General features: G+C 32.3%; 1 protein-coding gene across 1 annotated transcript in view; it reads left to right on the forward strand.

The window, feature by feature from the left end:
- Window positions 1-25,764, forward strand: part of LOC149779943 (leucine-rich repeat and coiled-coil domain-containing protein 1-like) — a 476,629-nt gene that overhangs the window by 20,823 nt on the left and 430,042 nt on the right. Inside the window, exons 5-8 of the mRNA XM_089936640.1 lie at window positions 2,565-2,617; window positions 4,107-4,247; window positions 4,973-5,056; window positions 20,187-20,292. Of these exons, the coding sequence (XP_089792766.1) occupies window positions 2,565-2,617; window positions 4,107-4,247; window positions 4,973-5,056; window positions 20,187-20,292 (384 nt within the window). The remainder of the gene's footprint in view (window positions 1-2,564; window positions 2,618-4,106; window positions 4,248-4,972; window positions 5,057-20,186; window positions 20,293-25,764) is intronic.

The raw sequence follows: 25,764 nt of genomic DNA on the forward strand, positions 1-25,764 counted from the left end.
AAAATGTCAGAACAGAAACAGTCATGTTACTGAACAAAGAGCATACCATAAAATCCAGGCACTCTTACTGTATTCTCGAACAAATATTAAGGCTGGCATGGATAAAGATTTTAAGGATATAATTCTATGACCAATCCTACAGTTGTAAAGTAGTTTCATTGTTGTAAAGATAGTCATGGAACCATGGAAGAGGACCCTTGTTCTGGCAGACTAATATCTGCGATTGGTGAACAGGGAATGGCTGGTATTAAAGTGCAATTGATGAAGATACTCAATAACCAATTGAAGATGTTTTCTTTATCATGGGCAATAATTCAGCAGTTATGTTTTATTTGCTGAAGAATCATTTGAAGCTAAGAATGTTTTGTGCATTGTGTGTCCTGTATCTGTCAGTGGCTGATCAAGAACAGACTTGAGCTGAAAATCACCAGAAAATTACGTCAAATATGAAAAGACAGACCAGAGACAATTTAATGAGATTATAAAAAATGATGAAACATTGATTTAGTTTTTTGAATAAAGTTTAGATAGGAAAAACAAGTAGAGATCACAAGTGGACTGTCATTTTAGTTTCATATGCATTATTTTTCTAAGCTTAAATCTATTTGTCCTTATACCTGTGTCCGACTCATCTAGTGTCACTGGATATTCCTTTGCCTCCAGTGTTGCCAAATGTTGTCTAATACAACTGAACTAACTGTTTGTATTGTCTGTTTAGGGTCTTTCTGAAGTTGTCTAATACTACTGAACTAACTGTTTGTATGGTCTGTTTAGGGTCTTTCAAAAGTTGCCTAATACTACTGAATTGTTTGTATAGTCTGTATTGTATAGTCTGTTTGTATAGTCTGTTCTTTCAATACTCAAGGTTACCATCTACTTAATGACATTGCACAGGCACATAACAAATCTGCCATCTTGACAGACTTCCTGAAGGTGCACAACATTAGAACTTTGCCTAATCCTCGTATAGCCCTGATTTAGAACTTTGCCCATCCTCGTATAGCCCTGATTTAGCTCCAGATGATTTTGGTTGAATTCCATTATCAAATTTCATTATCAAAGATTTTCTGAGGTGCAGATGATTTCAAAGTTGGCATGCAGATCGAAGTTGTTTTCCCATTTATGAATAACATTTTAAAAAATGAATGCAAAGTGGTAAACAAATTTTTTCTGAGAAAGTGTGTAGAGGTGGTTAGGAAGTATTTAGAGGTACTGTTCACTAATAAAATCTTTGTCTTTCAGTGCAGTAATATTCATTGTTATATGCTCATTTGTTTCTCCGTTAACTTTACCATGTCAGAATCGTTCAGTATTTTATGATATTGCACTCGCACACAACTTCATATTGAACTCATGTGTACCCAATGGTGTATTAAGAACTACTTTGTAAACAAATCATGTACACTCTCGTAGTAGGCGCTTTACATTTTGGTTGATTAAATTTGTTTCTGAATGAACTAAACGAGATGTTTCATGGACTGCCACATACCAGCTGCTTTGGCACATTACGCGTTAACTTATTTGATACAGTGTTTTGGATTTAGGCTAGCTATACTGACAGTAGACGCCAGACAGGGTCCTTACAAAAAACATGCAAGTAACAATGCATAAACTGTCTTCTTTAGCTGGTAATAAGGATGGCAAAAAATATTCTTACAGTTTTACATCCTATATTTCCTCAAAATGTACTTTCTTAGTTCTGCAACTCCAAATTACATGAGCCATGTCATGGGTTCTCAAGCTAGATTACACATTTCGAAATTGTACTGTAATTTTGACTATATTCCAAGTACAATTAAATCCTCCTTACTACACTCAAAATGAAATAAACATTACATTTCATAGCATCTTTTTGATAATTGCAATTGAAAGACTTCATATTTTCTCCACATTCAATGACACTTGCAGATGTCAGCATGTTTTCCATCGCTGCTTCAATCTGATTTATTTCATGTAGAATTGGCAGATAAATCCAGTCCATAATCACAAAATTTTGTAGAATCTACAAAAGTACCAAAATCTATTCATTCCAGATCAAATGGAAAAGTTGTTGCAATGCGCATTCATTCACAATATGACTCCAAATTTCAATTTTAAGTAGACCAAAACACTGTTTTCTTTCAAATGTTATGTCTAGTGCACGACTAAGTTCAAATTTATCTGGGCAGAGTTATGTGCACATTAATAATGTTGTTTCGTAATGATGAATCTGTGCTTGTGTATTTAGTTTGGAAAACAGCATACATTTAGTTACTTTGTTTCGTGTATTGTAGTTTGTTTTCATAGTTAAGCCTTAGGTAGAATAAAAAAATGAGCATATAATAAAAAGGTTACTGCATTTGTGGTTAAATATGAACTTGTTTTGTTGGATGGATATACTGTACTCCAAAGGTCATGCAGTATTTCCATCCAAAAAACTCGTTCATATTTTTCCATACAAATGTAGTAATCTATAAACATTATTTAATGATATGCACATATTCTTTTATGCTGTATGTTTGATTCTTTTAAAAAAAATAACCTGGACTTATTCAGTTTGCACGACAATTATCTTTTTCTTTCAGGTTTAGATGATTTTATGGACTATCTTTTATCCGGTGGTGAAACTCCTGAAAAGGTGAAGACTTTAATCTATCCCTTGTAATCTAACCCTAACCCTTCTTGATGGAACTTAGAAATGTGTTTTTATCTATCCCTTGTAATTCTTGCAGGAACTTAGAAATGTGTTTTTATCTATCCCTTGTAATTGTTGCTGGAACTTAGAAATGTGTTTTTATCTATCCCTTGTAATTCTTGCTGGAACTTAGAATGTGTGTTTTTATCTATCCCTTGTAATTCTTGCTGGAACTTAGAATGTGTGTTTTTATCTATCCCTTGTAATTCTTGCTGGAACTTAGAATGTGTGTTTTTATCTATCCCTTGCAATTCTTGATGGAACTTAGAATGTATGTTTTTATCTATCCCTTGTAATTCTTGATGGAACTTAGAATGTGTGTTTTTATCCATTTATCAGTCAGTTTTTCTATAACTTTTGTGTTGACTCATAAACTTAAATAACTGTGTATGCTAATGGTAAAATCTGTACAGCATGAAGTTATTGACCCCCATTCAACTCTGATACAAGATATATAGAGTTATTCTTCAATTAATTGAGTTCCACACTCAGTGACAACTGAAAAAGTCCAGTCAGTATAGTCTCTTTAGGCTTTGTTTTATATAATGATTATTATTAATTTTAATGGTCTTAAGGTTTGGAATACAGGGTTATGATGTCATTTCTCTGAAATCACCTTATCATGAGCATATCATAACCTGTGTTTATTGGAATTGAACCAGATTTGGCATGTTGCTTAATGAGACCTTGAATTGAACCAAATTTGGCATGTTGCTTAATGAGACCTTGAATTGAACCAAATTTGGCATGTTGCTTAATGAGACCTTGAATTGAACCAAATTTGGCATGTTGCTAAATGAGACCTTGAATTGAACCAAATTTGGCATTTTGCTTAATGAGACCTTGAATTGAACCAAATTTGGCATGTTGCTTAATGAGACCTTGAATTGAACCAAATTTGGCATTTTGCTTAATGAGACCTTGAATTGAACAAAATTTGGCATGTTGCTTAATGAGACCTTGAATTGAACCAAATTTGGCATGTTGCTTAATGAGACCTTGAATTGAACCAAATTTGGCATGTTGCTAAATGAGACCTTGAATTGAACCAAATTTGGCATGTTGCTTAATGAGACCTTGAATTGAACCAAATTTGGCATGTTGCTTAATGAGACCTTGAATTGAACCAAATTTGGCATGTTGCTTAATGAGACCTTGAATTGAACCAAATTTGGCATGTTGCTTAATGAGACCTTGAATTGAACCAAATTTGGCATGTTGCTTAATGAGACCTTGAATAGTTTGAATTCTGGCAATCCATGACCTCATTTACAGTAGTTACAACCCCATATTTACCTTTCTCCACTACCTCCTGCCTTTGATATTAGCAGCATAACTGGTGCCATTCACTTTTGCTTTTGCAAAGGAGGCAATAAAATATCATCTTGTTTTGCTGGACAATGGGTGGATTGAATTTGTTTTGTGTTCACAGGATAAGCCTGAAAGAGATACTCCCAGGATTGCTCAAGCTCTTCAGATGTTCCAGCTGAGGCAAATGAAAAGCTCAGGGTCTCAGTCTTCTTTGCCAGGAACTGACACAGAAAGCAGTCCATCTTCAAACAAACAGAAAAAGGTATATATGTTTCTGTTTTGCATTTCTTTGAAGATAAGCTGGACTGTGTGGTATTGTTAATCCATGTGTGTTAACTTATGCATGTGTCTTTAATGTCAGACATTTCCTCCATCACAGTCCAGGTAGAAGTCAGGGGATAGTAAGGTGAACAACAATTAGATTTTTCATATTAACTGAAAAAATAGTAAATTCCAAGAAATTATGTCTCATCCCCTTTCTGATACGGATATGTTTTTATTTTGAATGACCCTGAGGGATGGTAAGGATGCTTGAATGTGGAAGGAAAAGGCTTAGTTATTTTATAGACTAAATATGATAGCATTCCCTCCAGGGATTTAGGACTTATGATCACACAAACTTTAACCAAAGACTAAACTAAGAATTTGAATGACCTTGAACTTACCCACAGGTCAGACGCAGAGTAGGGGTGCATGAGTATGAAAAGGCCATGCTTCCTGATTCCACAAAGTACACTTTTTCTTGGGTTCCCTATATGATTTTTAGACATATAACTAAACTAAAAGGCTTGAAGAAAGACATAAACTGTTAATGACAATAATATTGCTGGTCCTGCCAAAATAATGGATGCCTTAGTCTTTTTTATGCTAGAGCATGCAAGACATAAATGTAGAATACACATATTTAAAATTGACTTGTTAGTTGCTATTATATATTGGGTATCTTGAAAGTGAGCTATAATGATGATTGCTGTACTGTCATTGCAGGAAAAGCAGGCAGCAAACTCAGATCACAGTAATCGGCTTGAGAAGTTGGAAGAACAGATTTCAAATCTTCTTCTTGGTACAAAGGTATGTTTTGAGTATAATTTTCTTTCTGTTATTCTGTCCTCAAAAATTTGTACAATAAGAAAATGAAAATATTATGTTAACTTACTGTTGTACAAATGCCAGAACTTAAATTCATGAAGAAAATTATATTTTCTCATATGAGAGACATTTGTTGTAATTTGTTTCTCATATGAGAGACATTTTTGTTGTACCTTGTTTCTCATATGAGAGACGTTTTTGTTGTACCTTGTTTCTCATATGAGAGACATTTGTTGTACCTTGTTTCTTCTCATAAAATATAAATGCATGAAGTACTTAATTTTTTAAAAAAAATTTATGTTGGATTTGTTGAAACAAAAACTGGTTAAGAAACCTGGGTTAAACAAATAGGTTATATTGACGTTCATAATTTTAATTAAGTGGATCTTTTAAGTCTGAGTTCTTTGTTCAAGGCAAATGGGTTGCACAGAATAATATTGTGTACCGTTTGAAAGCATTAAATCACCTACATCATCTTAACTTGTAAATTTTTTTAAAAAGCTTTGGATAAGACTTTGTGCATGTAACTTTGAGGGTACAATCTTGCCGTTTGTCTTGGTAAGGACTTTAGATTCTGTTATTATGAGTGTAATTTAAAATTAAAGGTCTTGGTAAGGACTATAGATGCTGTTATTATGATTTAAAATTAAATGTCTTGTTGCTCTCATATAAAAATACCAAAACCTTTTTGAAGCTTTAAGGCTTTGCTCATGTTTAAGGGTAATTGAGGAAAGTTTAAAATTAGAAAGTGCCTCAGGAAACTGTAGAATGATGCACCTACTTATTGACGTTGCTATTCCTTGAAAAGGTATGTTTTAAATGTATACAGAACATTTTAAGAGTATGGTGAAAAGTTCTTAAAAATTGGTAAATGATGTATTTTGTTATATATTTTAAAGTGAGATAGTGAAATGTATCAGTGGGATACAAATGATACTGCCATAGTGGCAATACTGGCAATACCTGTTTTATCACCACAGTGGGATATAAATGATATTGCCATAGTGGCAATACCTGTTTTATCACCACAGTGGGATATAAATGATATTGCCATGGTGGCAATACCTGTTTTATCACCACAGTGGGATATAAATGATAATGCCATGGTGGCAATACCTGTTTTATCACCACAGTGGGATATAAATGATAATGCCATGGTGGCAATACCTGTTTTATCACCACAGTGATCACTATCAGAAATACTTTTGCCACATTCAGAAAATATAACTGCCCTTATGTATGTTAATTAGAACTGTATTTTCATAAATTGGTTTCCATTTTTCTACTTTTTCTGCTGCTTTTTTTTTCATTCCTTACTCTCTCTCCTTTCACATCTGGATGTACAGATCTTCAAATGTGTCATCTGTAGACCCTGTAGTCTACGCATGCAATCAATGAGGTGCCATAAAGAAATGCCTAAAAATGAAATCAAAACAGCAAAAGTTAGACTTCAGGTTTTTATAATTAGCTCTCTACATGAGTCATGGAAACTGTGTTACTGGACTTTCATGACCTGTTGCTACGTGTCACCCATACCGTTTTGTATACCTGTAATACTCTATGACTAATGATACACATTTTTAAGAAAATAAATTGATTAAATAGAGTTACATACTTTTGTATGTAGCAAGTTTAATTTTGCATCAAAGAAATGTTTGAAAATGATGGATAGATCAGGCATTGATTAGTGTTGATTGTAAACTGAAATTAAGTGACAATTGAAAATTGGATTCAGCTATTAAGCAACTGAACTAGACTATATCTGGTCAAGGCCACACAAAACTTTGCATTGTAATATAGAAATAAGCAAAATAAAGAATGAAAATCCTAACAAGCAAATTCACAGTCATTAAAATCTGTCAGATACATCAGTTATGTGCTGTTTCTTCATTAGGCCTACCCCACACAACATGAAATGTGCAAATAGAAAAGAAAAAAACTCTCTTCATTTTCGTACTAATAGTCATTATTTTGACAAAACACACAGCTTGATGCCTAATGTCAACTCTAAATTTGTAAAATGTCACTGTCCCAGACTTGTAAAATTTAGAAATTCTTTTTACCAGTGTACTAATGCACATTTGCACAAGCTGGAGGAAGCCATGCAGATTGCCATTTTTGCTTATTGAAAAATATATAATAAGAAGAAAATCTGTTTTTTTATATATATATATATATATATATATATATATATATATATATATATATATATATATATATATATATATATATATATGTGTATATATATATATATATATATATATATATATATATATATATATATATATATATATATATATATATATCACTGTTAAGTGGAAACATTTTGTATTGTCACTTGTGGCTTTACCACTTGTGACAATACCATGTTTCCACATGTGAGATATTTATGTCCCTCTGCTCAAAAAAACATTGATATCTGCTAAGTAAACAGTTAAAATTGTATATGATATCTGTTAAAAACTACCAGGTGATCTGTATGGAAGGACAAGATATTAAACAACTGAACACTACCAGTACAAAATTGACTGTTGTATGCATCAATTCGAATTCTGTGGTGATTTATTTTTTGTTTTCATTTGTAGTTAAACTTTGCTTTATTTTCACTGTGATTTGTAGTATGTTCATTAAATAAGCAGTGTGGTAAACTAATCAAAACAATTTGTTAACAGCTTTATTTACAAAGAAATACTGATAATATAAGCACATGGAAATTGATATTGTGAGCACATATGGACGTAAATTGATAATATGAGCACATGGATATAAATTGAGAATGAGAATACACATGGATATAAATTGGTAATTTGAGCACGTGTGGACATACATTAACAGGATGAGCACATATGAACATAAATTGTCAGTGTGAGCACATATGGACATAAATTGACAATGTGAACACATGTGGGCATAAATTGACAATGTGAACACATATGGGCATAAATTGACAATGTGAGCACGTATGAACATAAATTGATTAATAAATAATAAAATGCTTTTTTGATCATTTTGTAGATTTTATTAATCATTGTCATTCATGCAACAAATAATTAATTAGAGGGACTTCAATTTTTCTCACTGCTGTGGACAATATTTAGTCCTGTTCAAACTATGCACTTTAACTGGAAATTGTGAAATGCATTAGCCATCAAGCTCACAAAAGAAAGGACAAGGATTTGCTTTTCTTGATAATCCCAGACAATAACTCAGGGTAGTAAAATGCTGTATCAGATAGAAAAAAGACTGGTGAGTGAAGGAAATAAATGAAACTAATTACAAGAGTTTCATCTCCTGAATGATAAATGAAACATTTTGATCTCTTATTGATGGAGTTTGTGTAGCCATATGAAATTAAGAGTTCAGTAAATATACCACTTCATCCCCAGTAATTAAAGTTAAAATCTCCCTACATCTTAGCTGGGTCTAGATAGTTTCAAGTAGTTGCTAACATTTGTCTTGGAAAAATGTATGTGTTGATTGGGTGTAATAGAAACAGCGGCAATTTGGAAATTTCTATTTCAACTCTTTCTTTTAGTAAACTTAAGTATTCACTCATTAACAAATAGCTACTAGTGTTTTTTTCATAATTTTCCTCTATCTCTGAATTAGGTATTTTTTTAAAACTTGTAAATATGTTTTAAAGTGCTAAATGGTGCATTTCTTTAACTTATTTTCTCAAAAATGCCCCTGATTCCAATATACAGCTCAGAAAATATTACATTCCAGATTGTCAAGGAATATTTTAAAAGTTTTGTTATAACATTTTGTTTGAGCCTGTCAATAAATTTAGTGCCAATCAATAATGTTATATAAATTGATCTGCAGCTGCAACTGCTGCATGCTGGGTACAGATTATGCATTTGACAAAACATAGGTAAACAACACTGATTTAAAAATATCAAAGAAGGAGAACAAATGTTTTTCTGTGCAAACATATATTGTAAAATCTGGGTATCCTTAGGGTTCTCTTAAGTACACCAAATAAAAGCTGACTTGGATGAAGTTTACAGATGTAATTCTCTGCCATATCCAACAATTCTGAGCCAGTTGCATTGTTTTAAAGATGTTTTGTGATTCCATGGAAGAATACCCATGTTTTGGAAGACCATTATCTGTAATTGTTGAGTGGGAGGTGGCTGTGGTGAAGGGGACAATTGATGAAGATGTTCGTCACACTGTGGAAAATATTTTTGTTATTGTGGGTATTCATATGTAACCTGCTTTTAATATATTGAAAAATCATTCGAAGCTCAGAAAGTTTTGTAGAAGATGGGTTCAGCATTTGTATACAGTTGATCGAAAACCAACTCAGATTAAAATTGCTGAACAGTTACTCTCCAGTTATGAAAAAGTGATGAGAGACATTTTGAATGTCACTGTGATGAGAGGCATTTTGAATGTCTCTGTGATGAGAGGCATTTTGAATGTCACTGTGATGAGAGGCATTTTGAATGTCTCTGTGATGAGAGGCATTTTGAATGTCACTGTGATGAGAGACATTTTGAATGACACTGTGATGAGAGATGTTTTGAATGTCACTGTGATGAGAGGCATTTTGAATGTCTCTGTGATGAGAGGCATTTTGAATGTCACTGTGATGAAACATGGATTTCCTTTTATCAACCTGACTCAAGAGAAAATAATATAGTTTTGATTGGAGAAAACAAGCATAGACCACAAATTATTCAATGTAGTCAAACTGCTAAGAGGGTTTTATATGCAAAAACCTAGTTAGCTAAGTACCTGTGACTGACTCTGCTTTGATTGATTGATTACTTGGATATACATCGCATGCACCCAAAAGGGCATATGCAATGGACTGACTCTGCTTGTGTAAAGACATTTGTATGCCTGCTAATTGCTAATAAAAGTTGTGGAACTTTACCAAGCCACCTTTTCATGCAGTAGTACTCAAAGAATCTATCTACTTCATGTCAACACACTGGCACATAAATCTACCATCATGACAAACTTCTTCAAGGAGCACAGCATCCAAACTTTGCCACTTCCGCCATTCAGCCCTGATCTATCTCCAAGTTATTTTTTGGCTGAATAATGTTTTGAAAGACTTGCCGAGGTACATTTGGCTGGAAGTTCAGATATTTAGTATATGACCAACCCATCAAAATGGCATTGAATAGTGGCATAATCAGAGTGTGAAAGTGTGTAGAGGTGCATGCATAATGCTTTGAGGGGATGCCCTGACATACTGTTAATTAATAAAGAACTTTGTTGTACAGTGCACTAATATTCAGAACTTTTTAAATTTCCCTCATATACTGCAAAATGGGTACACAGCTGGACAAACTTCAAAGCTCTCAATCGCCAAAATGATTTTATTAAAAGAAACCACCATCTGAAACTTTTGATCCTCACTGCTGATTTTGTATTCTTAACACTTAAAAAGCAATAGATGTATCTGCAATCACTAGAATAGAAAACACGAAAATTCAGCACTCTTGTTTTGCATTAAAGTTATTAAGTTTTAGATCTCTGAAAATAACCTGCTTTAAAGTATTGTGTTTGTGGTTTTAGCATCCCATTGACTATCATTTAAAATACTGTGTAATAGAAATTATTTATAAGCTGGGATATCACAAATCAGTAGTCTTGTATTTAATACAGTAACTGTTATTTCCCTTTTTCCATTATACACAAAGACTGTGTCTCTAAAGTCATCATTCGGCTGAATTAGATATATACATTGCTTGTTGGTTTTACTAAACATGTTGTTTTCATTCCTTTTTTTTACTTAGTTTAAGACCTTTGGTTGTAACACTTAGAGTTTTGTCATGAAAAATTGTTGTTGGTCTTTAGTTCTTATGATGCTGCTTTGGCTTGTCACCCTTTGTATACAAATAATTATTCCCTCTTTTTTTCAATATACTGCAGCCATAGTTTATTAATCTGTCAAGAAAACGACATCAGTCTTTTCAAAAGAACTTTAAAAAAAGTCAGTAGTAAAACCATTTGAACCTGGAAAGCATCTTAATGCTTCCTCAAAAGATATTGGATCTTTTAATGATAGTTTTATATTACATAGCTTGTTACTTTTATCCCTTCTGTTTGATGTGATTACATCCTCCCAGAGAGGAGAATTGTCAACTATCCATCATGCCTGTGCAGAAATAGTCATCTTTTTGATGGTTCATTCGCTTAAATCGTGACCAGAAAAAATTGTCTTTTGTGGGTTTTAATCACATTTTGGATCTCCCTTCAGCTTTATTTCATCTAGTGTTACATTCATCCATCTTATCTTCTGTTATGTTGGTAACCCTTTTCAGGAATTAGTTCTGGAATGGTCGTTGAGGTCTTAAGGGTCAGGGTTCACTCTTATTTGTCAAAATAATACAACTGGTTCATGGGTAAGCAGTATTTATTGAGTTATAAAACAACACAAGTCCAACCTCAGTTAATAGGAATTCTTATTTGAACTAATGAATAATTGTTCAAGAATCATTTTAGGTGATTTTGGTCTATTACACCAGTGTGTTTTAATCCCTGTGTGATGTGTAACATTGTTATTGTATGTCTCTGCATTGCCGATAGAGTAAAATGAAGGTTAAACAAATGTCTTCCTTACTAAAAGGTCAGAAAGTTAGAAGATGATAAAATTATGAGGACCCTGCCATACATATCCTGCCTCTACCTGGTGTCCATATAGGTACTTCTCTTGACCTCTTTTCAGAGCCCTTGTCTTGCTTCACTGATGATGGTTGGGTTCATTCCATTGTGATCAAGGGTTGTCATCGCCAGTTGGGGAACAACATCTTCAAAGACTCCCATGTTCTTTCAAAATGTGTATCTTGTAAAAAAATACGTAGAAATTTCTTATCTTTTAAAAAAAACTTTTCTCACTGTAGGGTCCTTTAATCCATTACAATTGATTAAACAGATCTGGATTGCTTTATGAATTTTAGAATTTTCCCTTACACAGAGCATAAATATCTTAGATATCTTAGAGTTCAAATTTTTGGGCAATATCACACTGCCCTCTTCAGTGACTACTGTTGATCATGTGACTTATAATGGAGACATTATATCTGACATAATTATAACGCAGTCTCTACTCAACTGCTGAAAATATCCCGAAAGCTATATGGGTTACCTAAAATTCGCAAGTCGGATGCCCAGCTCTGACCTGTAGTATCTAGTTTGGACATGCTTTGGCCAGATATCTTATTTCTGTCATAGGGCCTCTAGTGGGCACAATTGAACACCATATGATCAACAGCATACAGTTTGTTCTAAAGATCAGGGATCTAGATGTACCACCATGTAGGAAACTGGTCTCTTATAATGTATCAGCACTTTTCACCAGTATTCCAGTTGATAACACTATGAACGTATTCAGAGCGAAATTAGAGTAGACAGTACTCTGAAATCTAGATGTCACCTCCCTGTTGAGCACATCTGTGCCTTATTGAAACTGTGTTTGGACAGCATATGCTTTATCTATAATGAATAATTTTACCACTAGCAGGTTTGTCTTTAGTGTTGATGCAGGTGAGCTTGTGATGTTTGAAGATCAGAATGGTAAACTTAAACTTAAAATATCAAATGTGCACATTCAAAATATTATTGTTAAGTTAAACGGTGCTGTCACGAAAACCTGGGTGAAATCATTGAAAATATGGGAATCAGAGACAGCGGTGTGTCATTTGTGTTTATTAAAGACTATTTTTATACAGAAAATGGTGGGATGAAATATTACATGGATGAACAGATCGCAGAGTGCCCATACCGCCAGATGTAGTAAGTTCACGGAGCACAATTACTGGAATATTAATCAAAGAAGGAAAGGAAAATCTGATGTAACCTTAGTAAATGGTTGACCTATTGTAGGTTCTCTTATTGAGATGGCTTTAATAGACCTAAAACTCACATCTTTAGGTGCGTGAGTCCTGATTATACTTGTTTATCGTAACTCAAAGTAAAGCTACATGGGTTGAATAGGAATGTTGATAAATATTAAGTGGCATAATGGTTTTGATTTTGTATCAGTAATATCACCTGTCACAAAATGAGACAATAATGAATGTTACACACATGACATATCAACATAATTAGAGAAGAAATTTAGTTTAAAGCATTGCACACTTATCTGGACTGGTAACTGTCTTCATCATTTTTATTTAAGACTAGATTTTGTCATTATATATGAGTAATGGAATGTGACTGCAGTGATTAGGTTGCAGAATTTGCTGAGGAGTTGTTAGATTGGCTGACCAATGATGCTAATATTGATAGCAATTTTTTCCCACCTCTTGATGAATATCCGCATCAAAACGTTGTTGATAATTTTTCATGAACTGTGATATAATTTTGTTAAGGGCAAGTAGAAATTGGCCATTGGAATGACCCTAATGTACCAAAACTAATTTGAGATCTTTGAATCATTGCATTAGCATGTGAAAATGCCCAAGTGTTGACTGCACCACTAGGTGCAGAAACACTCTGTGATTGTTTCTACAGTATTGAAGTAGTAAACACCAATGTATCTACCCCGGTTACATTCAGTGATGAATGTTATACACAAACACTGAATCAACTGAGACATAAATGAACTAGATTGTTATGTAACAAAAGATGCACTTGCTCGAGTAACAGTCATTGGGTAATGACGATCTTCAGATGTACATGGTATTGGCATAATCAGTGGGTTTTTTTATGAAAAGGGTGCCAAGCCACCAGAATGTGCAATTGCCAGAGATTTATATATTCTCCAAGAAGAGGCTTTCTATAATTGTATGACAACTGTGCCATTTAAATAGAATAATTTGTTAGAAGTCCATGTGTGTAACGCGCCTGGACTTGATGAGTCCAGACTGAGTCTGCCTGTTGTGCAATTATACTGCTCTAATGTATTATTAATAGAACTATGATGGACCCTCAGTGTTACTGACATGAAAAAATAATCACATTGGAGAAACAGCTGTGAGATGAAATCACCCAGGGAACCACATTTATTGTAAATTACAGACACACATGTTTAGTCAAGATCCTATATGTTATTATGCCACAGCAACCAGTGTACATATAGGTGCACCAATCAAAATTATTATTGGTGCTATACGATAGTCTCTGGTGATGCTAGCAAATGAATTTCGATCTGATTGCTTTCATGAGTATGTGTTTGTTCAGAGCTGCTTGCAACAGCACATAGCAGTCTTAACATGACCAGTAAACTGACTCATTGGCCTTCAAGGATACAATACAATAATTAGCAAGGCTGAGTTTGAAATTGTGATGGCAGAAATGGAAAATCACTGACAACTCTGAGCATAAATAAGGAACTGTGCAGTTGAGGATTTAAAGACAGTAAAAGTCAAGTAAAACAGTCTTTACTTTCGTGGGTCATTAATACTGATCATATAGGCTTGCTTGCCAAATCATGGGGGATAGAGACTGGGCTTTGGGTAAAGACCCGAAGGGGGGGGGGGAATAGGCAAAATGCCCAATCTGACACTACTATTGTATACATCATTGAGCTTTTGCATACAGAGATTTGCACATTTACATTTGAATTGAAATCATCATAAATAAGCATGAATAGTTCTATCATTAACTTTATTGGCTTGAAATCGTCATAAATTAACATGAATAGTTTTATCATTAACTGTATTGGCTTGAAATCATCATAAATTAACATGAATAGTTTTATCATTAACTGTATTGGCTTGAAATCATCATAAATAAGCATGAATAGTTTTATCATTAACTGTATTGGCTTGAAATCATCATAAATAAACATGAATAGTTTTATCATTATTAGCTTGAAATCATCATAAATTAACATGAATAGTTTTATCATTAACTGTATTGGCTTGAAATCATCATAAATTAACATGAATAGTTTTATCATTAACTGTATTGGCTTCAAATTATCATAAATAAACATGAATAGTTTTATCATTATTAGCTTGAAATCATCATAAATAAACATGAATAGTTTTATCATTAACTTTATTGGCTTGAAATCATAATAAATTAACATGAATAGTTTTATCATTAACTGTATTGGCTTGAAATCATCATAAATTAACATGAATAGTTTTATCATTAACTGTATTGGCTTGAAATTATCATAAATTAACATCAATAGTTTTATCATTAACTGTACTGGCTTGAAGTCATCATAGATAAACATGAATAGTTTTATCATTATTAGCTTGAAATTATCCTAAATTAACATCAGTAGTTTTATCATTAACTGTACTGGTTTGAAATCATCATAAATTAACATGAATAGTTTTATCATTAACTGTATTGGCTTGAAATCATCATAAATTAACATAAATAGTTTTATCATTAACTGTATTGGCTTGAAATCATCATAAATAAGCATGAATAGTTTTATCATTAACTGTATTGGCTTGAAATCATCATAAATAAACGTGAAAAGTTTTATCATTATTAGCTTGAAATCATCATAAATTAACATGAATAGTTTTATCATTAAGTGTATTGGCCTGAAATCATCATAAATTAACATGAATAGTTTTATCATTAACTGTATTGGCTTGAAATCATCATAAATAAACATGAATAGTTTTATCATTATTAGCTTGAAATCATCATAAATAAGCATGAATAGTTTTATCATTAACTTTATTGGCTTGAAATCATCATAAATTAACATGAATAGTTTTATCATTAACTGTATTGGCTTGAAATTATCATAAATTAACATCAATAGTTTTATCATTGACTGTACTGGCTTGAAATCATCATAGATAAACATGAATAGTTTTATTATTAGCTTGAAATTATCATAAATTAACATCAATAGTTTTATCATTAACTGTACTGGCTTGAAATCACCATAGATAAACATGAATAGTTTTATCATTATTAGATTGAAATCATCATAAATTAACATGAATAGTTTTATCATTAACTGTATTGGCTTGAAATCATCATAAATAAGCATTAATAATTTTATCATTAACTGTATTGGCTTGAAATCATCATAAATAAACATGAATAGTATTATCATTAACTGTATTGGCTTGAAATCATCATAAATAGACATGAATAGTTTTATCATTAACTCTATTGGCTTGAAATCATCATAGATAAACGTGAATAGCTTTATCGTTATTAGCTTGAAATCATCATAAATAAACATGAATAGTTTTATCATTAACTGTATTGGCTTGAAATCATCATAAATTAACATGAATAGTTTTATCATTAAGTGTATTGGCTTGAAATCATCATAAATAAACATGAAACGTTTTATCATTATTAGCTTGAAATCTTCATAAATAAAAATGAATAGTTTTATCATTAACTGTATTGGCTTGAAATCATAATAAATTAACATGAATAGTTTTATCATTAACTGTATTGGCTTGAAATCATCATAAATAAACATGAATAGTTTTATCATTAACTGTATTGGCTTGAAATCATCATAAATTAACATGAATAGTTTTATCATTAACTGTATTGGCTTGAAATCATCATAAATTAACATGAATAGTTTTATCATTATTAGCTTGAAATCATCATAAATAAACATGAATAGTTTTATCATTAACTGTATTGGCTTGAAATCATCATAAATTAACATGAATAGTTTTATCATTAACTTTATTGGCTTGAAATCATAATAAATTAACATGAATAGTTTTATCATTAACTGTATTGGCCTGAAATCATCATAAATAAACATGAATAGTTTTATCATTAACTGTATTGGCTTGAAATCATCATAAATTAACATGAATAGTTTTATCATTAACTTTATTGGCTTGAAATCATTATAAATTAACAGGAATAGTTTTATCATTAACTGTATTGGCTTGAAATCATCATAAATTAACATGAATAGTTTTATCGTTAACTGTATTGGCTTGAAATCATCATAAATTAACATGAATAGTTTTATCATTAACTGTATTGGCTTGAAATCATCATAAATTAACATGAATAGTTTTATCATTAACTGTATTGGCTTGAAATCATCATAAATTAAAATGAATAGTTTTATCATTAACTGTATTGGCTTGAAATCATCGTAAATAGACATGAATAGTTTTATCATTAACTGTATTGGCTTGAAATCATCATAAATTAACATGAATAGTTTTATCATTAACTGTATTGGCTTGAAATCATCATAAATAAACATGAATAGTTTTATCATTATTAGCTTGAAATCATCATAAATAAACATGAATAGTTTTATCATTAAGTGTATTGGCTTGAAATCATCATAAATAAACATGAATAGTTTTATCATTAACTGTATTGGCTTGAAATCATCATAAATAAGCATGAATAGTTTTATCATTAACTGTATTGGCTTGAAATCATCATAAATTAACATCAGTAGTTTTATCATTAAGTGTATTAGCTTGAAATCATCATAAATTAACATGAATAGTTTTATCATTAACTATATTGGCTTGAAATCATCATAAATAAACATGAATTGTTTTATCATTAACTGTATTGGCTTGAAATCATCATAAATTAACATGAATAGTTTTATCATTAACTGTATTGGCTTGAAATCATCATAAATTAACATGAATAGTTTTATCATTAAGTGTATTAGCTTGAAATCATCATATATAAACATGAATGGTTTTATCATTAACTGTATTGGCTTGAAATCATCATAAATAAACATGAATAGTTTTATCATTAACTGTATTAGCTTGAAATCATCATAAATAAACATTAATAGTTTTATCATTATTAGCTTGAAATCATCATAAATAAACATGAATAGTTTTATCATTATTAGCTTGAAATCATCATAAATTAACATGAATAGTTTTATCATTAACTGTATTAGCTTGAAATCATCATAAATAAACATGAATTGTTTTGTCATTAACTGAGTATGTAGATCTGAAGAACACCTTGAATGGCACCATTTCACTAACTTCCATTTTCTTTGTGTTATATTACTTACAGCTCGAATAAACTTAGCATGTGGTTATATCTTGACATTCTAAGGTTGGGTAATATCAGGTTCAAGGACATGATGAAGAATTTTGTTCCAGGTACAATAAAGATTGTTTATTACATATTTTGGATACAACGTTTTCTCTCTTAGAACATTTGACTTTAAGTTTGTCAGCTGAATTTCTAATTACTATGTATTCTAAAGGTTTTTTTGTTATAGTGTTCCTTTCTTACAATGTTTAATTGGTTATAACATTTGATCTGTGCTGTCCACCTGATAAAGTTAGCTCATTTATACATTTTTTGTTACCAACAGGCAGATACACAATGGTGGTCATTTAAATAACAAACTCATAACAACAAAGACACCAGTTAACAAAAGCGTGTTAATCACACTTCATTCATAATCACAGCCTTAGAATGACGGGTTACTGGTTCAATGAACTTAAAACAGAAAAAGGAATAATATCTAAAGACACCTAAAATATGATGAGGAATAGAAGTCAAGGTAGCAATCCATTACTAAATAAACATACTCAGAAATCAGAGTTATCATGCATGGCATGGTGTTTCCACAGGCTGTGTTGCAAATGTTTATTTAGGCATGGTGTTTCCACAGATTGTGTTGCAAATGTTTCTTTAGGCATGGTGTTTCCACAGGCTGTGTTGCAAATGTTTCTTTAGGCATAGTGTTTCCACAGACAGTGTTGAAAATGTTTCTTTAGGCAGGGACAAGATAGATGTTGTTATCAGTGATATGATGGTGATAATGATATTAACCCTTGCTAGGCATGTAATGGTGATATGATGGTGATAATGATATTAACCCTTGCTAGGCATGTAATGGTGATATGATGGTGATAATGATATTAACCCTTGCTAGGCATGTGATCGTGATATGCTGGTGATAATGATATTAACCCTTGCTAGGCATGTAATGGTGATATGATGGTGATAATGATATTAACCCTTGCTAGGCATGGGATGGTGATATGATGGTGATAATGATATTAACACTTGCTAGGCATGGGATGGTGATATGATGGTGATAATGATATTAACACTTGCTAGGCATGTGATGGTGATATGATGGTGATAATGATATTAACCCTTGCTAGGCATGTGATCGTGATATGCTGGTGATAATGATATTAACCCTTGCTAGGCATGTGATCGTGATATGCTGGTGATAATGATATTAACCCTTGCTAGGCATGGGATGGTGATATGATGGTGATAATGATATTAACCCTTGCTAGGCATGTGATCGTGATATGCTGGTGATAATGATATTAACCCTTGCTAGGCATGTGATCGTGATATGCTGGTGATAATGATATTAACCCTTGCTAGGCATGTGATCGTGATATGCTGGTGATAATGATATTAACCCTTGCTAGGCATGTGATCGTGATATGATGGTGATAATGATATTAACCCTTGCTAGGCATGGGATGGTGATATGCTGGTGATAATGATATTAACCCTTGCTAGGCATGGGATGGTGATATGATGGTGATAATGATATTAACCCTTTCTAGGCATGTGATGCCTACTTTTGGCCTGGCAGGCTATTGAGAATGTTGATTTCTTATATTTCCAATGTCATCAACATGGACAAATGCACAAGCATTTAAAAAAAATAAAAAAAACACCAAAAAACTGACAAAGAATTTGATGTAACATTTCTGTTCTAACATTCGAATAATACCAGTACCTTGTAAACCATTATAAACAGTCATCATTTCTGTATGTTGTGAACTAAAACATTAGATATTTTGTTGTGTTGGAATTTCTCCAGATGATTTCAGTACTCAGCAGTTCAAAAGAAGAAATGGTCTTATCTTTGATTCATTTAAATCGTTTTTGGCTGCTAGAGTATTAATCCCTTTCATGTTATCTTGTTTTACATAATGCTTTAACATACAACATATATCTGCTTTCTCATGAGTCAACATAATCATTTTTGACCATTGCTTGCATGAAATGTAGAATTTGTGTTAATTCAAGTTTGTAATATTTGCATTCAGTTGAAGTGGTATGATTTAATTATAGTCATAAGCACTACATGATGTAATATATTACATTAGACTGGTCAGTGTCTCCAACTACATTGTATAGTAGTTCTTTTTACTGTATTTACTATTTCACAATATCTGCAGAGCATGTTATGTTTGTATATTTGCAGAGGATAGAAGAGAAGGAGTCGACTTCAACGGCAGATGTGGGTAGCAGTTCCACAACCACAAATACTGGGCCACAACTACACAAATATAAACAGGAGGCAAGGAGAGGTAACCACAGCAAAATCTATCATTACAAAATAATAAAGGGAACGTGAAAGTTTGTCCATTATGGACGTACATTCTTTATGTAGCAGTTGAATTTGATAAATTAGGATAAGGGATTTGTAACTTTTAACCTGTTTGAACAATTGTTCTTTAAATGGAAGTACCCAATAAGGCAAGATTGTTTTTGCTGGAATCAATACAAGTCCAAATCTGAGATCAATTCATGTACTATGTACTACATTTTGTTGTGGACAGAACCATTAGGAGAAGGTCATGCTGTTTTTTAATGGCACTCTTAACACATTACTGGTTGTATCATGCAGAGGGAGTCTGAGCAAAGTGACTTTCCAAAGGAAACATCAAGGTAATAGACCCAGCTGGCTTTTTTGGTTATTGAACCCATGACCTATAGATTAAAGGTCTGAGCTGTATTGACTTTCTAAGGATTTAAGGACACAGCAGGGATATTTTAAGGGTCATAATAACCGAAGTCCAAATCCTCATGGAAGTGGGTTTTATCTGGAAATATGGTAAATATTTCTGTAGAGGTCATCCAGGGGATGAGACAGTATATGTCCTCTCTATAAAGGACACACAGGAAACAGGACTCAAATGTTTTGTCTATAAAGAACACTCTCATGGCAGGACACATATTCTCCATCTTTAAAGAAGTTGTAATTTTTTTTATTCATTACTTGCTATTGTAATGTAACATTATTTACTAGAATAGAGTTCAGTTCTGACTGATTTGTTTTATTTTTGATGTAAACAACTTTATAGAAACATTGTATCTAATGCTGGCCTAGACCCTGACCTTCATTCAGAACCAGTGATATTTTGTAGTAAACAACTTGTTTAATTTTTGTATTCTTTCTCAGAGTAAGATTCATAAAATGGGATCAAGGCCATACTTGAAGTATGTGACAAATAATGTGTGGCAATTTTTAAAAACTCTGATTTTTCCTGAGGACTGACCAACATCCGGGCATCTATTTTGCGTTGTTGTTAGATTTATTGCTGATATTTTGAGAAATAATAGTTATTGAAAAGTTAAAGTTTTTTATGTTGTGACCAGTTTTGGGCTAATTATTTTAATTTTCTTCAAATGATTTTTAAGAAAAGTGATTCTTTTCCTTGGAAATACTAGTGCTCTAATTGGACAAAGACATTTATGAAAATTAACACAGAATTCAAAAACTGGAATGTTATTTTCTGTGATTCAACAAAGAACTGTCAACACATCAGTACGACACTGACCACAGCATATGTCATCGCTTTCTGTTTTGGATTTCATCGGGATTCGAACTCAGTTTCATTAGAACTTTTTGTTTCTAGGACTTCTATTTTTTAGTTCTTGGATTACTTTTGGGATTTGATTCATAAAACCATAAGTTCTTTTTGTCATTTTTGACTAGTTTTTCTAGGAAAATAAATTGTTTGTTAAATTTTATAAAGCTTGTTGTCTTCTTGTTACATTTTGTAAGAGCCTAAACATGTAACACCCTTATATATTGATGTCCTTTAAATGAAAGGGTTTTACTTTCATATGGCTACTTTTAGAAGCAAAAGTACTAACACTGCCTTCTTTCACTTTGTGACTTGTTTTCCAGAAGCATAATTGGTACATCTTTGTGACTTATTTTCCAGATGCATGCTTGGTACATTAGTATGTTTGGATGTTTATTTGTGGATATGTAGATACAGTAGGTAGATAATTTTTGTGTAGTATCATATATTGAATTTTTATTCAAGAAAACTTGTGAAATGGAGCTCAGTGCAGTGTACTCCAAATATATCTTATTTAATAACACATGTACATAAAATATAAGATCAGTTTTGTGGCTACCATTTTGAGAGATGACTAATGGGAAATTTCTGGCAGGTCTTGTCTCATACCCATGATAGCTATGCTAAGACTAACCAATGCAGACAGAGGTGAAATGTGAGTGATTTGTGAAAGCGATCACCTTAGACCACTCTGCCACCCAGGGCCCTTCAACAGTTTAATGCTAGAACCATTATGACATCTCATGGCAAAATTAATGCAATATGTCTCCAGGCATAAATGTAAGCCTAGATCAATCTTAATCCACTACAGGAGCTTTACAGTGAACTCCCACACCCATAAGCTGAAATAATTATCAGTTGGAAAGTTATTTGATATTAACCTGGCTACTACATATCACTACAAATATCTGCCATTAAAGTACTGATAATTTCTACTGATTATATAATATGCTTACAGTCCAATGGAAAGTGTTGATTCCAAATAGCAACTATACAAATGGCTTTTACTAAAACTGGATATTAACATGTTTCTATTTGCCAGTCTATCTACATGAAGTTATGCATTGATATGTTATGTATGTTAAGTACATATGTCTGTTTGCAATGAGGCTTCATTGGGTCATCCCTCATGAACCTCGCAACATATAGTATCCCAGCTGTGTGTGTGCACCTATGTATATATGTATGTATGTATGTGTGTGTGTGTGTGTGTGTGTGTATGCATGTATGTATGTATGTACTATGGTTTCCTATTAGCTCACCCATATTTCATGCTTCACTGCCTTAGTTTCAGCTTCAAACACAATTTATGTTAGAATTCTAGCATTAACACTTTAATAATAAAAATTTTAAGGTGAAATTATTGAAATCATTGGAATATTTAATGTAGGAGTTAAACTTGTATACTTAGCTGAAGTTGACACAGATACAGCTTCAGTTGATGCAGTAGAGTCTCTCAGTTTATATGACACATACATTGGATAAGCACAGTTTCTTATTTCACATGACACAAACTTCATGTGATAATGTACAGTCTCTTGGTTCATATGACACATACTTCAAGTGATAATGTAGTCTCTTGGTTCATATGACACATACTTCAAGTGATAATGTACAGTCTCTTGGTTCATAAGACACATACTTCAAGTGATAATGTAGTCTTTTGGTTCATATGACACATACTTCAAGTGAAAATGTACAATCTCTTGGTTCATATGACACATATTTCAAGTGATAATGTACAGTCTCTTGGTTCATATGACACATACTTCAAGTGATAATGTACAGTCTATTGGTTCATATGATACATACTTCAAGTGATAATGTACAGTCTATTGGTTCATATGACACATACTTCAAGTGATAATGTACAGTCTCTTGGTTCATATGACACATACTTCAACTGATAATGTATAGTCTCTTGGTTCATATGACACATACTTCAAGTGAAAATGTACAGTCTATTGGTTCATATGACACATACTTCAAGTGATAATGTACAATCTCTTGGTTCATACGACACATACTTCAAGTGAAAATGTACAGTCTCTTGGTTCATATGACACATACTTCAAGTGAAAATGTACAGTCTATTGGTTCATATGACACATACTTCAAGTGATAATGTACAGTCTCTTGGTTCATACGACACATACTTCAAGTGAAAATGTACAGTCTCTTGGTTCATATGACACATACTTCAACTGATAATGTATAGTCTCTTGGTTCATATGACACATACTTCAAGTGAAAATGTACAGTCTATTGGTTCATATGACACATACTTCAAGTGATAATGTACAATCTCTTGGTTCATACGACACATACTTCAAGTGAAAATGTACAGTCTCTTGGTTCATATGACACATACTTCAAGTGAAAATGTACAGTCTATTGGTTCATATGACACATACTTCAAGTGATAATGTACAGTCTCTTGGTTCATACGACACATACTTCAAGTGAAAATGTACAGTCTCTTGGTTCATATGACACATACTTCAAGTGAAAATGTACAGTCTATTGGTTCATATGACACATACTTCATATGAAAATGTACAGTCTATTGGTTCATATGACACATACTTCAAGTGAAAATGTACAGTCTATTGGTTCATATGACACATATTACAAAACTATTCCTGAATGTCAAGGGAATATTTATTTATTATCAGCTGAGTTACTAACTTGTCACATTTTGACCTTTCAAAGAAGTTGTCATGAACAAAAAAAATCCTGGAGATTTTGTTACCAGAGAATGTGTGCAAAATGCATATTCAAATTGATATAGCAATTAGACCAACAGCAATGTGGAGTTAATGAAATTATGTCCCATAATTACCCAAATGACATTGAATTGCTGGGAATCATAAATTCAGTTTAAAGTCACTTTAACGAACTATGGACACCAAAAGTAGAATTAAAGCAGTATTAATCCAAGGCTGACTGTACACGTTACAGAAGAAAGAGTGGGGCCAGTTAGTATGTACCATACTCCCACTAGTCCAGCCTGATGGACCCCACCCCCACCATTTGTTTGCCATATTGTAGTAGAAGTTAATTTGTCCTTTACATGGATCCTCTTTTGACATTGAACTGAAATGCATACTATTATGCAGATGTCCTTTCTGTAGTAGATATGATTGTTATTTCTTAAAATATATAGCTGTAGTTTTTGTACATTGGTTCTAATTTAACTTGTATCACTCATAAGCTAAGACATTGTACATGTATCTATCAATAATGCCTTGTACATCACCCACAATTGCTAGGTCACATGTTTGCCAAGGCTATAAAATCTATCTGTAATTGTATTTGTAGCAACTGCTGCTCCTAATGCATGGCTTAATATGATTAATGGATTTAACATGTATGACACGGAAAACTTCTTTATCTAATCCGAACTGAAGGTCAAAAATGTTTGACTTCAGAGGCTGTAAAGCTAAATTATTTCCTGTTTTTTTGTGAATCTTCGATATTAATTTAAGATCTGTCACAGATATTGTCAGTGTTCATTTTGATTATGTTGGAAGTATTGGGTCATTTGACTTTCATTCTATTGAAATCGTGAAGATTTCAGTTTGTTTATGTTAATTATAACCAAGTTGGATTATAAAATGAAACTAGAAATAATAAGAAAATAAAAAAGCATTATATTAGTATGTTAATAATCCAGTAAATTACATACATTCTTTTTCAACTACATCAGCATTGCTAAGCAGCAATTTAGTAATTTATTATCCTAAAAAGATGAGTGATATAAAAAAATATATTTCTAAATTTTGTCAGTAGATGAAATCCAAAATGAACAGAATTGTAGCACATTTAAAAAATGTATGCTTCCTAACAATCACTGTTATTTTCCAAGTCTTTGGATAAAGCTGCAGGTTATGTTCATTGTGTTATGAAAGTCATGCATAATCTCTCCCCCCCCACCCCCGTCTCTCTGTCTGTCTCTCTTTTTATTTGCATTTAATTACCAAGATATGGAAGATATATTTTTAAATTTAAAAAAAAACTAGTGTAGTACAGCTTTTTTACATGTCATAGCCATGGGATTCTGTGATAGATGATAGATTAATGGGGAAAAATGTGTTGTTTGTGGTTTGCTTTATAGAAGTCTAATAGAAACCAATTTTACATGAGAACATCAAAACTGATTCTCATGGCATTTGTCAGACTGTGTTA

This window comes from Sinohyriopsis cumingii, chromosome 16, assembly GCF_028554795.1.
Source record: "Sinohyriopsis cumingii isolate HCF-2022 chromosome 16, ASM2855479v2, whole genome shotgun sequence".
NCBI lineage: Eukaryota > Metazoa > Mollusca > Bivalvia > Unionida > Unionidae > Sinohyriopsis > Sinohyriopsis cumingii.